Below are 14,767 nucleotides of genomic sequence, written 5' to 3'. Positions count from 1 at the left end.
TGTATTTTAGTTGGTAATAGGTCTGAAAAGAAGTGAAGGATTGTTAATTTGGACTGCAGTGCATATTGCCCCAGTGATGATCACAGAATTTGTTTAGTGTGGAATACGCAGTTTTAATTATTTGGGCAAGTGACTCATTGTCACCAGTTCCAAAGTAAAAACAGCACTTTAGATGCCATGTGTCCAAACATCTGCAGGGTTCCAGTATAATGTGTGTTGCAGTGAACTTAACTGTACAGTTGGGAGTTGGGTAAGCAATTAATTGCTGTCTCTTTGTCCTTTGATTTTACCAAGACTGGCAGAGAAAGGAAGAACTTTGTGAGCAAAAAGGATAAACACAGATATGTACTTCTCTTGGGTGGGGTCATGAATGCTCTGGTCATTTGCCCATAGACCTAAAGAAAGTGTAAGTGTCCTGACATCTTTAAAAGGAGGTTCAGGTCTTCTGTGTTTCATTAGTTTCCTCAGAATCCTTAAATTATAAAAGGTGGAGAACTATCCACTCAAGTGAAGCCCAGCAGTGGACTGCAATTAGAAGTGAGTGTGCAGAATTCTCCACCACTTGCTTCACTTATAATGAGTCCCAGTCGTTTCTGTGAGAAAGGCTGCACCCAATTATGATTTTTGACGTGATGACTTCAGTGGGAGGATGGAGGAGGTCGCAATGGCCATTAGGGAAGCTTTGTGTCTGGCAGGCGAGAAAGATGTGAGACCTCTGGTGAGATGAAAAGCTCAATAGTTCTACTCAAAAGCTGTTTTCCTATAACTCGTGGTACAGATAGTAGTTAAGACCTTGAGATATTTTATAAATATCCATAACATAAATCATCAGTTCAGTTCAGTCACTCAGTCGTGTCCGACTCTGTGTGACCCCATGGACTGCAGCACACCAGGCCTTCCTGTCCATCACCGCTCCAGCGGTGCACAGCCACCAACATCAATCATAAAGGATTTTTGTTTATTGTAAGCAATTATGGTTATTTCTATGCTGACAATCCTAGCCACTATCTTACTTGCTTTCACACGTGATGATCATTATATCTTACAAATCCTTACATTTGGTTTTACATGTCCGGCAACCATTTGTCAAGAACCTATTTTGTTCCTTGTTATTTTAGTTTAAATTTTTGTATTCATTCCTTCCCACAAACCTGAAAGTTAGATATCATTCCAGATGAGAAGACTGAATTTCAAGGGACTCACTAGATCATACACTTGGAAAGCAGGAGAGCCAGGTTTTGAAATCTGAAAGGCCAGATGCCTACCTGTCTACGGTATTGAAGGCTGCCTTTTGCCTTCACCACTGCAGGTAAGCAATGTGATCTTGGGCAAGTACCTTTCTCTGAATCCATTATATAAAATAATGATTTTTAAACTAGATAAGTTTTTTTTTAACCAAAGGATTCTAATCCTGAACAGTGACAAATGTAAGGGCACAAACAAACCACATTAAAGAGATTATACACACACATTCTATCCATAGTTGCATACATGCACGTTAAATACATATGTGTACAGATATATGGATTAAGTATAGACAGGAAACTATGCTGTATCTATGTACTTTAACCTGATGCTGTAACTAGCATGGTGACTTTGTGGAACTTATTTTCTTAGATTTCAGTTTCTTCTTGAACTAAATGTGAGGTGACTAGATCCGAAGTTCCTAAGAATGGTGAATAAACCGCATTTCAGCAAATTCTCCAAACCCCTGTTTAAATGCAAAATTGTGTATATGAGCCACTTTGAGAATTTGATTAAAGCTATTGCAGATTTTTCCCAAAAATAAACCTATGCAAACAGATGCTAGGCTTTTATATAGGTCAGAATCTTAACTTCTGGAATATGAACTCCAAAGGTTTGACATTCTATCACTATAAAGTGCTATCTTCAAAATGGGTTTATTTGAAAATGACCCTTTTTAAAATTACAGTTATACTGCTATTTTTTCCTTTATAGTTTAATATAAATTGTAGGAAATACAGTATTCTTAATATTTCTAGAGTATATTTTGGGACCTTTTATACATTTGACACATACTGCCAAATTGCTTTTAAAATGTTTTACCAGTTAGTGTTAGCAGGAGTTATAAACAGTTGACCATCCCCCTTGCCAATTCTAAATATGATGATCATTCATCTCTACCAATTCTATGGAGATTAATTGCACTCTTTCACTGCATTTTAATTTTACTATTATTGCACACTGTTCGCCTGTCAAAGATTTGAATTTACCAAAGCTACAACCTCAGTTGTAAATATTTCTAACATCATGGCAAACGCTGAGAATGAAGAATATTATCCCTCTGAAAAGTTACAGTTTCAGGAAAAAGTAGGAATGTAGATGCTTTCTCTCTGGAAGTAACTCTCTCTTGTGTAGCTCTGACAAATTTCTATGTTGGTACAATCTGCATGTACACTAGATGTCCCCATTAACTAAAAATCTTCCTAAAGATCTGTGAAACAAGAGGCTTGGAGGATCCTGAGAAGTAGGAGAATTTAGAAATGATCCATAGTAATCAGCTGAACACATACTCTTCTGTGGTTGCTGGGAAGATAAAGAAATGGCATATAGCTTGGGTTAGAAATGGATCAAGGATTTTGAAGGATTTACGAAAGTCTTGTGTTACTTATTCCAGTGCATAGAGACTTTCTGTTTAGACTTGGAGAGAACAAAGAACTGTGAGATTGCTCTGCCACAGAACCAGAATGGATGCTGAAGCAATTTTCCAACCATTTTAGAACTTCTTAGAGGCCATCAAAATTAGCTGTTTCATTTGCTTAATTAAAAAAAAAAATATATATATATATATATAAAATAGAAAGTAGAGCAATTTTTCCTAGATCAGCATTTCTTGGTGTAAAAAAAAAAAGAAAACAACTGTCTGATATTATAAAACATTGAAATTTTATATTACTGTGTTGTGGATTTGAGACCGTAAATCATCAAGGCGGTATGCTATTCTTATCATTCTGAAAGTCAATTTGGCACTATGAAAAGCATATTCAGAGAAATGACTGATGTGATTTTATTATTTCTGATTTTTTCTCAATTTTAATAGGTTGTATTCAAATTTCGGCATTGTTGTAGGTCAGTTATTCTTCAGGTGGCATCACCTGACCAGCAGGTGAAGCAGCAGCATCTGGGAACTTTTAAAAATGCAAATTCTAAAAAAAAAAAAAAAAAATGCAAATTCTTAGGTCCAGCCCCAGATCTGCAGAACACAAAACTCCAGCGATGGAATCCAGGACTCATGCGCTGACAAAGCCCTTCTGGAGTGCCACAGGTTGACACTGATAATATGAGAGGTGGCAAATTCCACTAAGGTATTTAACTGTTGTGTACTGAAGGTAAAGTTTAACCTGAGTTTGAAATTGTTTTATGTGTATTAGATGTCAACTCAGGTTTCACCTTGTCATCTTTATTAACAAAATCATTTGTTTCAAATGACACCTTACCTTTTACTGCAGAATTACCAACATGATCATAAGTACATCTTTTCAGTTAATACTTTTTTAAAAGTGTTTAATAATGTTATAGTGTGGTTTGTACTTTGCATATTGGCTATTTACACACTTAAAGTCATTTTTATCTTCACAACAGACTGATGATAGAGGTATTATTAATTTAGCTATGCAGATGTTCACTAGAAAATATTTTATCCTTATACTGGGGGTATTTCTAATTACAGAAAAAAGGAAGAACTATCAATTTATTTGGTGGTGGTTTAGTTGCTAAGTTGTGTCGACTCTTGTGACCCCATGGACTGCAGCCTGCCAGGCTCCTCTGTCCTTGGGATTTCCCAGGCAAGAATACTGGAGTAGGCTGTCATTTCTTTCTCCGGGGGATCTTCCATACCCAGAGACAGAACCCCAGTCTTCTGCATTGCAGGCAGATTCTTTACCAACTGAGCCACCAGGAAAGCCCATCAAAAAAAAATATTAATTTGTTTAGAAATTGATAATAATACAAACAATTCAGAAGTCACTTCTCTTTCTACCAAAAAGGAAAAAATGAAAATAAGCTATTTTTCCCAAGTCCTAAGTATTTATTGTAATTTTATCATAAATTAAGATTTGAAAAATACCAATCCCTTAGAAAATACCTATGTAATTGACCAAGCTTGAATTAATGAAGTTCAGTAATGACTATGATTTAGAAGTGAAAGAGTAAAAAAAGAAGTGAAAGAGTAAAATCTAAGTAATACATAATACAATACATGTTTCAATCTTGAAAACTGCCTTCAAGGACAAAAGAGACCCTGAGTATATAGAGCACGGGCTTTGTACACAAAGTTTATATCCTTGTAAACACTCCCATCTAGTGGTTGACTCTTTTAATTACATCTTTTATTAAAATAGCATAATTATAAGATGCTCCCACTGTTTAACATCGAAGAAGTATGTGTTGGTATTTTACAAATTAATTTGAAGTTATTTTTTACATTTTATATTGAAATGTATTATCTTATAAATACTTGCCGCATGAAATTATAAAATAAATATCTTCACCATGAAAATCATTCTAATACAGATGGTAGTGCAGTTAACTTCATTGTATGTAACTTGCTGAAATTTACCTTCCCTCCCCCAAAATTTGTATTGTCTCTTATAACTGGAATTACTGAGTTAATGATTACTTAACTACCTACAAAACAACTTCTTTTCCTGAAAGCAGAAGGGAGGAGGACCTGGTATCCGCTTTGAAAAAGATTTGTTTTCCCATAATCAGGCCTGCTGTGTGCAATTCTGTATTTTTATTGAGATACCTGTATATTATTTCTTTAAATTGACATATAATTGACATGACATTATTTTCATATACAAAATATCTGACTTAGCTTTATATGTATATTGAAATTATCACCAAAATAAGCTGAACATATTCTAAATGTATGCATGTTTACAGAATGTAAACAGGTTTTTTTTGAAGTATAGTTGACTTATAATGCTTTTGAAGAAAAAGCAAATTGGCTGTCTGAGGAGGCCTTACAAATAGCTGTGAAAAGAAGAGAAGCAAAATACAAAGGAGAAAAGGAAAGATATTCCCATTTGAATGCAGAGTTCCAAAGAATAGCAAGGAGAGATAAGAAAGCCTTCCTCAGCGATCAATGCAAAGACATAGAGGAAAACAATAGAATGGGAAACACTGAAGATCTCTACAAGAAAATTAGAGATACCAAGGGAACATTTCATGCAAAGATGGACTTGATAAAGGAAAGAAATTGTATGGACCTAACAGAAGCAGAAGATATTAAGAAGAGGGAGGCAAGAATACACAGAAGCACTGTACAAATAAAATCTTCATGATCCAGATAATCACGATGCTGTGATCACTCACCTAGAGCCAGACATCCTGGAATGTGAAGTCAAGTGGGCCTTAGAAAGCATAATTACGAACAAAGCTAGTGGAGGTGATGGAATTCCAGTTGAGCTATTTCAAATCCTGAAAGATGATGCTGTGAAAGTGCTGCACTCAATATGCCAGCAAATTTGAAAACTGTAGCAGTGGCTACAGGACTGGAAAAGGTCAGTCTTCATTCCAATCCCAAAGAAAGGCAATCCCAAAGAATGCTCAAACTACTGCACAATTGCACTCATCTCACACGCTAGTAAAGTAATGCTCAAAATTCTCCAAGCCAGGTTTCAGCAATACGTGAACTGTGAACTTCAGATGTTCAAGCTGGTTTTAGAAAAGGCAGAGGAACCAGAGATCAAATTGCCAACATCTGCTGGATCATCGAAAAAGAAAGAGAGTTCCAGAAAAACATCTATTTCTGCTTTATTGACTATGTCAAAGCCTTTGACTGTGTAGATCACAATAAACTGTGGAAAATTCTGAAAGAGATGGGCATACCAGACCACCTGACCTGCCTCTTGAGAAACCTGTATGCAGGTCAGGAAGCAACAGTTAGAACTGGACATGGACCAACAGACTGGCTCCAAATAGGAAAAGGAGTACGTCAAGGCTGTATATTGTCACCCTGTTTATTTAACTTTTATGCAGAGTACATCATGAGAAACACTGGACTGGAAGAAGCACAAGCTGGAATCAAGATTGCTGGCAGAAATATCAATAACTTCAGATATGCAGATGATGCTACCCTTGTGGCAGAAAGTGAAGAGGAACTAAAAAGCCTCTTGATGAAAGTTCAAGAGGAGAGTGAAAGAGTTGGCGTAAAGCTCAACATTCAGAAAACTAAGATCATGGCATCTGGTCCTATCACTTCATGGGAAATAGATGGGAAAACAGTGGAAATAGTGTCAGACTTTATTTTTGGGGGCTCCAAAATCACTGCAGATGGTGACTGCAGCCATGAAATTAAAAGACGCTTACTCCTTGGAAGGAAAGTTGTGACCAACCTAGACAGCATATTAAAAAGCAGAGACATTACTTTGCCAACAAAGGTCCGTCTCATCAAGGCTATGGTTTTTCCACTAGTCATGTACGGATATCAGAGTTGGATGGTGAAGAAAGCTGAGCACCGAAGAATTGATGCTTTTGAACTGTGGTGTTGGAGAAGACTCTTGAGAGTCCCTTGGACTGCAAGGAGATCCAAGCAGTCCATCCTAAAGGAGGTCAGTCCTGGGTGTTCATTGGAAGGACTGATGCTGAAGCTGAAACTCCAATACTTTGGCCACCTCATGAGAAGAGTTGACTCATTGGAAAAAAACCTGATGCTGGGAGGGATTGGAGGCAGGAGGAGAAGGGGACGACAGAGGATGAGATGGATGGAGGGCATCACTGACTCGGTGGACATGGGTTGGGGTAAACTCTGGGAGTTGGTGATGGACAGGGAGGCCTGGCATGCTGCGATTCATGGGGTCATAAAGAGTCGGACATGACTGAGCAACTGAACTGACTGAATGCTTTTGAACTGTGATGTTGGAGAAGACTCTTGAGAATCCCTTGGACTGCAAGGAAATCCAACCAGTCCACCCAAGGGAGATCAGTCCTGAGTGTTCTTTGGAAGGACTGATGCTGAAGCTGAAACTCCAATCCTTTGGCCACCTGATGCGAAGAACTGACCTATTTGAAAATATCCTGATGCTGGGAAAGGTTTAAGGCAGGAGGAGAAGGGGATGAGAGAGGATGAGATGGTTGGATGGCATTACCAACTCAATGGACATAAGTTTGAGTCAACTCCGGGAGTTGGTGATGGACAGGGAGGCCTGGCGTGCTGCAGTCCATGGGGTCACAAAGAGTCAGACACGACTGAGCAACTGAACTGAACTGATGTATAATACTAGGTAAGTTACAGGTATACAACATTGATATCCACAATTTTTAAATTGTAAATGCCATCTATAGCTATTATAAAATAATGGCCACCTTCCCTGTATTGTATATATCCTCAAAGCTTCTTTATTTTGTGCATGATAGTTTGTAACTCTGAATATCCTATTCCTTGGTTGCTTCTCCCCAAGGTAACCACTAGTACATTTTTTTTAATATGTGAATATTTGTTTCCCTTCCGGGTATATTTACTAATTTGTTCCATAGATGCTACATGTAAGTGATCCCATACACAGTTTGTCTTTCTCTGACTTATTTCACTTAGCACAATGCCCTCCAAGTCCATCCATGTTGATGCAAATGGCAAAAAAAAAAAAAAAAAAAGTGTGGTTTGTTTGTTTGTTTGCAATGTAATTAATCTGTGGGTCACCCACTCAGGAATATGGGACTTGACTATATCACCAGTCCACCCTTCCCACCTGTCTCCTTGAGGTGTATAGTTTGTCTTCAGTTGTAGTTTTTTTTTTTTTCTTGTAGGTTCGTCTTTCATCATTGGCAATTCTGCAAATGTTTGTGATTTTGATGTGACCTTGTGAGAAGGTGAGCCCAGGGTCTTTCTACTCCTCCGTCTTGTCCAATCTCTCCCAGATCAGTAAGTTTTAATATGCAGATTACTCTGGTTTTTTGCTTGCTTTTATTTGTTGTTTCCCATGTGTTGCTTAAGCTCATTCAGTTACTCAACCACTATTTTTTGAGAACTGTTTCATGGTGGGGCCAATTCTGGGTGTCAGAGCAGGGAACAAGATAGGCAAAGTTGCTTTTCTCGTGGAACTCACATTGTTATAGGTGCAGAGAAGACAAAAATTATATAAGGCTATCAATTAGTAATGACTGCTTTGAAGAAATAAGGAGTAATGTAACAGCCCCTGACTACTTCAGAGTTAGTAATCAGAAACATCTCCAAACAAGTGACCTTTAAATAGACTATAAGCCAGTTTATAGAAGATTTGGGGGAACATTTCAGACAGAAAAACAGTAGGCAGGCTAGTAAAGTACCTCACATATGGTCATGTGGTTCGGAGTTTGGAATCTTGGCTGAATTCACTGAGAAACCGTTAATATAATCTGATTTATACTTTGTGAGCCTTCCTGGGATTGTTTAACAGATTTCAGAGGACCACAAAAATGAAGCAAGAAGACCAGCCCTAGGAAATAGAGGTCTTGGTTTACAGTGGTAGCAATAGTAGTGAACTATGAGTTATAAAGTATTTTGGAGTTACAGCTGATAGGAGATGATGTGAAACAGTGGGCCCAGGAGTGCCTTTCAGGCTTTTGGTTTAAGCGACATAGTGGATAACAGGGTCGTTTATTAAGATAGAGAACCCAGAGAAAGAACAGTTTAGAGGTGCTAATGGAGTCTGTTTCACGTATCTGGACTAGCATTTTCTCAAATACATTCATTATTTGGAATATCTCCTGTGATTATTTAACAAATATTTTAAAAATGTCCCTCAGATGCCAGAGATTATGCTAGACAGTTGATGCTTCATAAAAAAGAAGATGCCTTTAAAGAATTTCTGGAATAATCAGAGTAATAGACAAAGTAATTACTATAAAACTGCAACAGTGACTAGTGCAAATATTGAGGTAAGTAATAATCTGATACACTAAAAAAAATGTGATTTGACTGAGTTATGAAAGTTTTGGGAGGTTTCTCTAGAGAAATGACATTAAACTTTGAAACAGATCAGTGATTTTGTGAAGAAGTAAGTTTAAAAGACTCATGACAGGAAGAAATTGACCAAATACTTGGAGCTGATAAAAGCTGAGTCTTAGCCTGAATTCCTTAAAAGAGCCTGCAGCAGTCAGTATATGGACTACTAATTTATTAGGGAGGGCAGTCCCCGTAAACTAGTATTAGGCACAATGGAAAGGGAGAATGAGGCGAGGAAAGAAAAGAAAACAAAACAATTAATAGATTCTATCCAATTGGCTCCGGTTGAATGCAAATGATTGATCTAATCCATGGGACGATCCTGTATAAGGGATGTGTGAAGGGCCAAGAGAGCAAGTTGGAATTTACCTACCCATTTCCCTGTATCACTGTAAAACCCTTACTCTGTGGGGCCTTAATTCCTCCAGGAGCAGGAATAGGGACCAGGCAGGGTTCCCTGGCATCTCATGCCATAGTGGCAAGGGAAGAGCTTTCTGGAAGAGTTCCGTCATGAGCACTCCCCTTCATTTCCACCTGGATTTAGTCTGTCATTCATGGAGAGCCACTCACTCCAACTGTGGCTGGTCCAAGCCTGAGGGCACCTCAGGAATCCGAAGCAGGGCTTGAGAAGCATTTGATACAATCACCGTAACAGGAAGGAAGGAAGGAAGGAAGGAAGGGGACGATGTCAACGATGGGATTCAGGGCCTAAGGAGGAATTTGACCGTGCTGGATAATGAGGAGCCATTAAAGACTTTTTGCTCTCTCTTAACAATGGAAAGTCATTTGGGGGGAGCAGAGTAGGGATGAAGTTGGTTTAGCTGAAGTGCTCCTGGGCAAATCCAGGACATTCACAAGCAATAACATCAACAGAATTTAGTGACAGGTTGAGTGTGGGGAACAGGAGAAGACTGAGTATGGAGGATCATGGTTTGTGGCTTGAGTACTTACTGTTGCTTAAAATCACTGAGCTGTCCAGTGTGGTAGGGGGTGGGAGTTGAACAGCTTTAGCAGGGGAAAATTATGCATCCACTTTAGAAACATTTTTCCTCCTGTCATCAGAGGGCAGACATCAAGTAAGGAGTCATCTATGAAAAACTTCAGATGTAAGAATTTTGGAATAGAAAATACTTCAAAGGTGTCAGTCCGCATGTGACAATCAAAGTCTTGGAGGTACGAGATACTTTAGGGAGACGATAGAGTGATTTGAGTCTGCCAGGAACTTCAGGATCCAGTAAGCTTGGATACCATATTTTCTTCCTGGAGAACCGCATTGTAGCAGATTTACCAACTTTTCAATGACTGCTTTTTAGGTTGTATACATTGAACTGTTTTATAGACACAGTTTTGCCTGTTTTCCCTTAGTATACATTCTGACCATACTATATGAAAACCAAGAAGTTTCTAAACATGAATAAGTCAGCTTTAAACTCAAACCCACCTTTCTAAAGCATTTCTAAGAGGACTGAGAGAATTAAAAAAGTATATACTATATGTAAACTGTTTAGTACACAGAAAATGCTTTTTAGAAATCACAGTTTTCAGTAGATTTTCTGCTGAGCCAGATCAGGTGTTCCAATTACCCACTAGCCTTGGTGGAAAGTACAGCCTATTGGATGTTTTCTTGCAAAGGAACACTTCCACATTGTCCTAAAACCAATCAGATGAATATATGTTCATCTTAATGTTACATTTATCATAACTATAGAGTTTATTGGCATATTATAGTTTGTAGATATGGATGATATTAAATGGTCTATTTGTAAAAATTATCATTCAGATCAAAATACCTTACTTATATCTTTATGCTCTACTAATTTATACTTCATTTACAGATATCCCAGGATCAGAGGCAACTGAAGGTAAGGTTGATCCGTAAATTCTGACTCTCCTTATGTGGATAGAAAAAAAGCAAACATTTTTAGAGTACGTGAAGTTGAACATTTATTGGGAAAGTTGAATTTCTTGTATACTGAAAATATTTTTAAACCATACATATTCATAAGCATAATACAAACACCACCTACAATACAAACACATTTTAATAAGGTTCTACTATGAATATTAATTCTAGCCAGAAGAAAATCAGGTAAATCAGTTCTGCATATCTTTTATCTGCTTTGATGATGTAATCCAACAATTTAAGATATAAACAAAGTAAGCTTTGGCACAACCCTACTTATTTCACTATGGGAACTAGGATACATACTAGCACAGATTACAAACCCAATCCATTCATAGTCAATTTAAAATTATTACAAGAATCAAACCTTAATGACATGTAAACATTTTTAGGGTTTCAATTGGCAAGTATGTCTTAAATGCTTAGAAAAACACACCACCATTTCTCATTATTGTTCTCTCTTTAGCTCATCTCTTCCATGAATATAAAGTAGGAAAAATATTATTTGAGACTTCCAGCATAATTCCATTGTGCTTTACACTTTTATAAATATGGATACATCTAAAATATCAGATGCCTTTTTACCAACAGAATAAATCCACCAAATTCACATTTTCTTATAAACACATGCAAAATTAGTGAAAAACACTTTTGTATAGCAAAGACCCTGCTTAATTTCCTTCTGATTAATAATTTTGGATGGCATGTGCAAACCATACTGCTCATTTGAACAGTAGATTTATTTCCTGTAGATTTTTCTATAAAAATATATTTATGTGTTCACAGGAAAAAAGTTGGTATGTGTGGAGTGACTTTTTGACGTATCATTAGATTATAGGTGTGTTTATGAAGTTAGAAGGCATCTTAGCTTTTATCATTTTCAAATTTTTCTTCATACAAAATAACACCCTGTAACTGAGATAATCGTTAGCACTTTAAAATTGAGAGAGTTTGAAGCAAAGGGGTCAAGCAACTTGCCTAAGGTTTACGTACAACATCAGTGCTGGAACCAGGAAGAGAACTTGCGTTTTCCTAACCCTTGAACAGCTCCCTAGGAACTGACCCCACCATCAATCCTGGAGATTATATACAATCTATTACATTGAAATAATATTGGCTGTAGGCTAGAGAAAGTGAGTCATAGACCTATTCCTTCTGTGCAGATTCCCAGTAGAAACCAAATGCTATTGAAACAGGGTAATGAAGAGTCATAGCTAAAGGCAATCTTAAAGCAATCTCGTTTTTCAAATCCATATGTTTGGGACATTCAGAAAATATGAGCAGGAACATGCTTATTGCTCACAAGTTAAAGAACTCTATGATCCAGGAAAATAAAACATCATTTGTGTTCATTTCTAATTGAAAGGTGATTAAATTTATATTAATCCTAATGCATTTTTGAGACTATGTCCAACCTGCAGAAACCTTTTCAGCTGATGACAAAGATGAGGAACCAGGATACCAGAGGAACTAAACTCAGGGAGGAGTCCTAACCTTGGCCGCATTGATAGCTGAGGACCAGAAATTCCCCCCAGGTAAGTCAGAACATGATGACTCTTCCTTGAGAAAAGCTCTGCCTTAAAATTAGATGGGGATCAAGCTCAAGGTGCTGGATGGGTATGTGGCTCCTCATACCCAGCTTGAGGACCACAGAGCCTTCCCACTTTGGAAATCCTTACATCAGAAGTGTGGTCAAGTCCTGAGCCCACCAAGTGTTGTTGTAAGTAAGACATTCTTTTTTGCTGCCTCTCCATTTGGGAGGACACACAAGGTTTAAAATGATAATTAGATATTCAGCGTGGATTACTGCTTGACTATTATACACAGTCCCTCATTTTGGTCCACAAGAAAGAGAGTGGGTTACAGGAATAAAAGTCAAGGCTTGAACAATGTCTGCCAATGGGTAGAGTTCAAAAATGAGCTGGTTTCACGTAAACATAATTCAGAAATATACTTAAGGATTTAATGGTAAGGTTAAGAAACATTTCCATAAAATGAGAAGCTCGACACTGAATTTTACTGACACACATGCACAGCCCTTCCTAGTATTTCTAAACCGCTCTCATGTACAATTTTAGAAGGACGAGTAGCTCACATGCCAGGAAATAAATTCTCTAAACTTGTACTAGCTTTGACAGAAGGAGAACACAGAAAAATATCCCACCCTGAAGATTCTTAAAATGTGATATAGGCAAACGTATGTATAGGAATTTACACTATAAACGGATTTTCTTTTTGGCAGGCTGGGGTAGGAGTACACTCAACAACGAAAATTTACTTTAAAAAATATGAAAACATTCCCCTCAATATTTATATGATATTTTATTTTGAGATTGTTGGAAAAGCATATAAGAACAAAATCCAAATGCTTTGTACAGAGTCGTCAGTTTGGGAATCTCATGTTATTGGTCATAGCTGTGGACTGATGAAAAATGGTATATTACTATATACTCTAGCTGTACAGACATGCCTGTTAATGTTCTTTTTCTCACTTCAAAATAAAACAATCTCTATTTTAAACTGTGTAAATATTAACATAATATGTACAATGCATTCACGAAATATATGGAACATACCATTATACAAACATAGAAAAAAGGTAAAAGCAGTCAATTTAGGAATGAGATATCAAATAGATACAGTTATCAGACCCCAGCATCACAGACACCTCTCTTGCCTGTTCTTTCGTAAGATAACCTTCTGACCACTGCTTCTTTTGCAGCTGAATTGAGTCCAAAAAAACCATAAAAAACAAAGATGTTTTTAGGTGTCATAACTGACAGAAACTAAGTTCATGTTGAAACTGAAAGAATTCTGTTTAAGCAAGACCATCTCTGGGCAAAGAGTTAGGAGCTCAATAAATACTAGTTGATTGTTCACCTAAGACTTCTGCTAGTAACGTTTTAAATAATAAATTTAGACTATATATATTCAATGAAGTGTTATTTAATAAGACATTCATATTCCTCTTTACAGCTTAAATAACCAGGTGGCTTACCATCTTTTAACCTGTCATGAAGTGAAGTCCCAGACAGTTCTCTGAGACTGAGTACACATGTGCATATGCAGAAAACCCAGAAGGCAGCAACATCTATGCAAACACAGTGAAGAGTGGAACCAGGCAGGTACGCATTTCACCGGATAGACTTTGGATTCAGTTGAGGTGAACCTAAATACAGGATTTGTTTTCGTGGTTTGCACTTTGAGCATCTGAAAAAAAAAAAAAAAAAAACTACAGGCCTATAGTGCTAGGTATTTTCACTTTTTCAAGGCAGTGCTCTTTTTCTTAACAGAGTTGCAGGATGATTGAATTCTGGGTGAAAGCTTCTGCCAGAATGTTTCTATTCTATAAGGAAGTTCTTGTTCCCTTGAACAGTTAAATCTGGAAGGTTGGTGTGAACCACTGGTTTGTTGCCACGCGCTCTGTTTATGCTCGGAGTGGAAACGTTGCGGTGGAACTTCCATTGCTTTCCACAGATCCTTTCTCCTTAGACCCGGCATAGGCACCAATAAAAGAGCCATCCTCGTTGAAGAGACCGTGGTCACCTTCTCCGTACTCCACTAGGCTGTCGGCACTCTCTGTGGCCGGCATATCCCTGGTAAGGGACCGAAGGCTGCCTTTGAGAGGTTTTTCGTCACTGTCACTAGAAAATCAAAAAGAATAGTTTGACAAAATCTGAGATATTCATGAAATTCAAGACTCATGCTAAAATGCTAATAGGTTTTGAAATTTTCCAAACAGTCATGTTAGCACTGAAGACAGATCCTAAATGACCCTTTCATAATGAAATGTTTAGAAAGACATTACCAGTTTGTGTTACGCTGAATAACAGAAAGTTTTCTGTTATTCACAACACTCCTGCTTCCCTTTAAAACTGAGACATGCAGATATTCAATCTGCTTACGTACATAGA

The 14,767-nt window shown here is 37.4% G+C and overlaps 1 protein-coding gene across 11 annotated transcripts in view; it reads right to left on the bottom strand.

The window, feature by feature from the left end:
• Positions 1-10,868: 10,868 nt before the first annotated feature.
• CHL1 (cell adhesion molecule L1 like) overlaps positions 10,869-14,767 on the bottom strand; it is a 223,156-nt gene continuing 219,257 nt past the window's right edge. For all 11 annotated transcript variants that reach the window (XM_043442808.1, XM_043442804.1, XM_043442811.1 and 8 more), the window contains one exon: positions 10,869-14,497. In XM_043442808.1, coding sequence (XP_043298743.1) covers positions 14,281-14,497 — 217 coding nt within the window. In that variant the 3' untranslated portion in view covers positions 10,869-14,280. The remainder of the gene's footprint in view (positions 14,498-14,767) is intronic.

The sequence above is a fragment of the Cervus canadensis genome, chromosome 22, assembly GCF_019320065.1.
Source record: "Cervus canadensis isolate Bull #8, Minnesota chromosome 22, ASM1932006v1, whole genome shotgun sequence".
Classification (NCBI taxonomy): Eukaryota; Metazoa; Chordata; class Mammalia; order Artiodactyla; family Cervidae; genus Cervus; species Cervus canadensis.
This window is presented reverse-complemented; position numbering and strand designations above follow the sequence as displayed.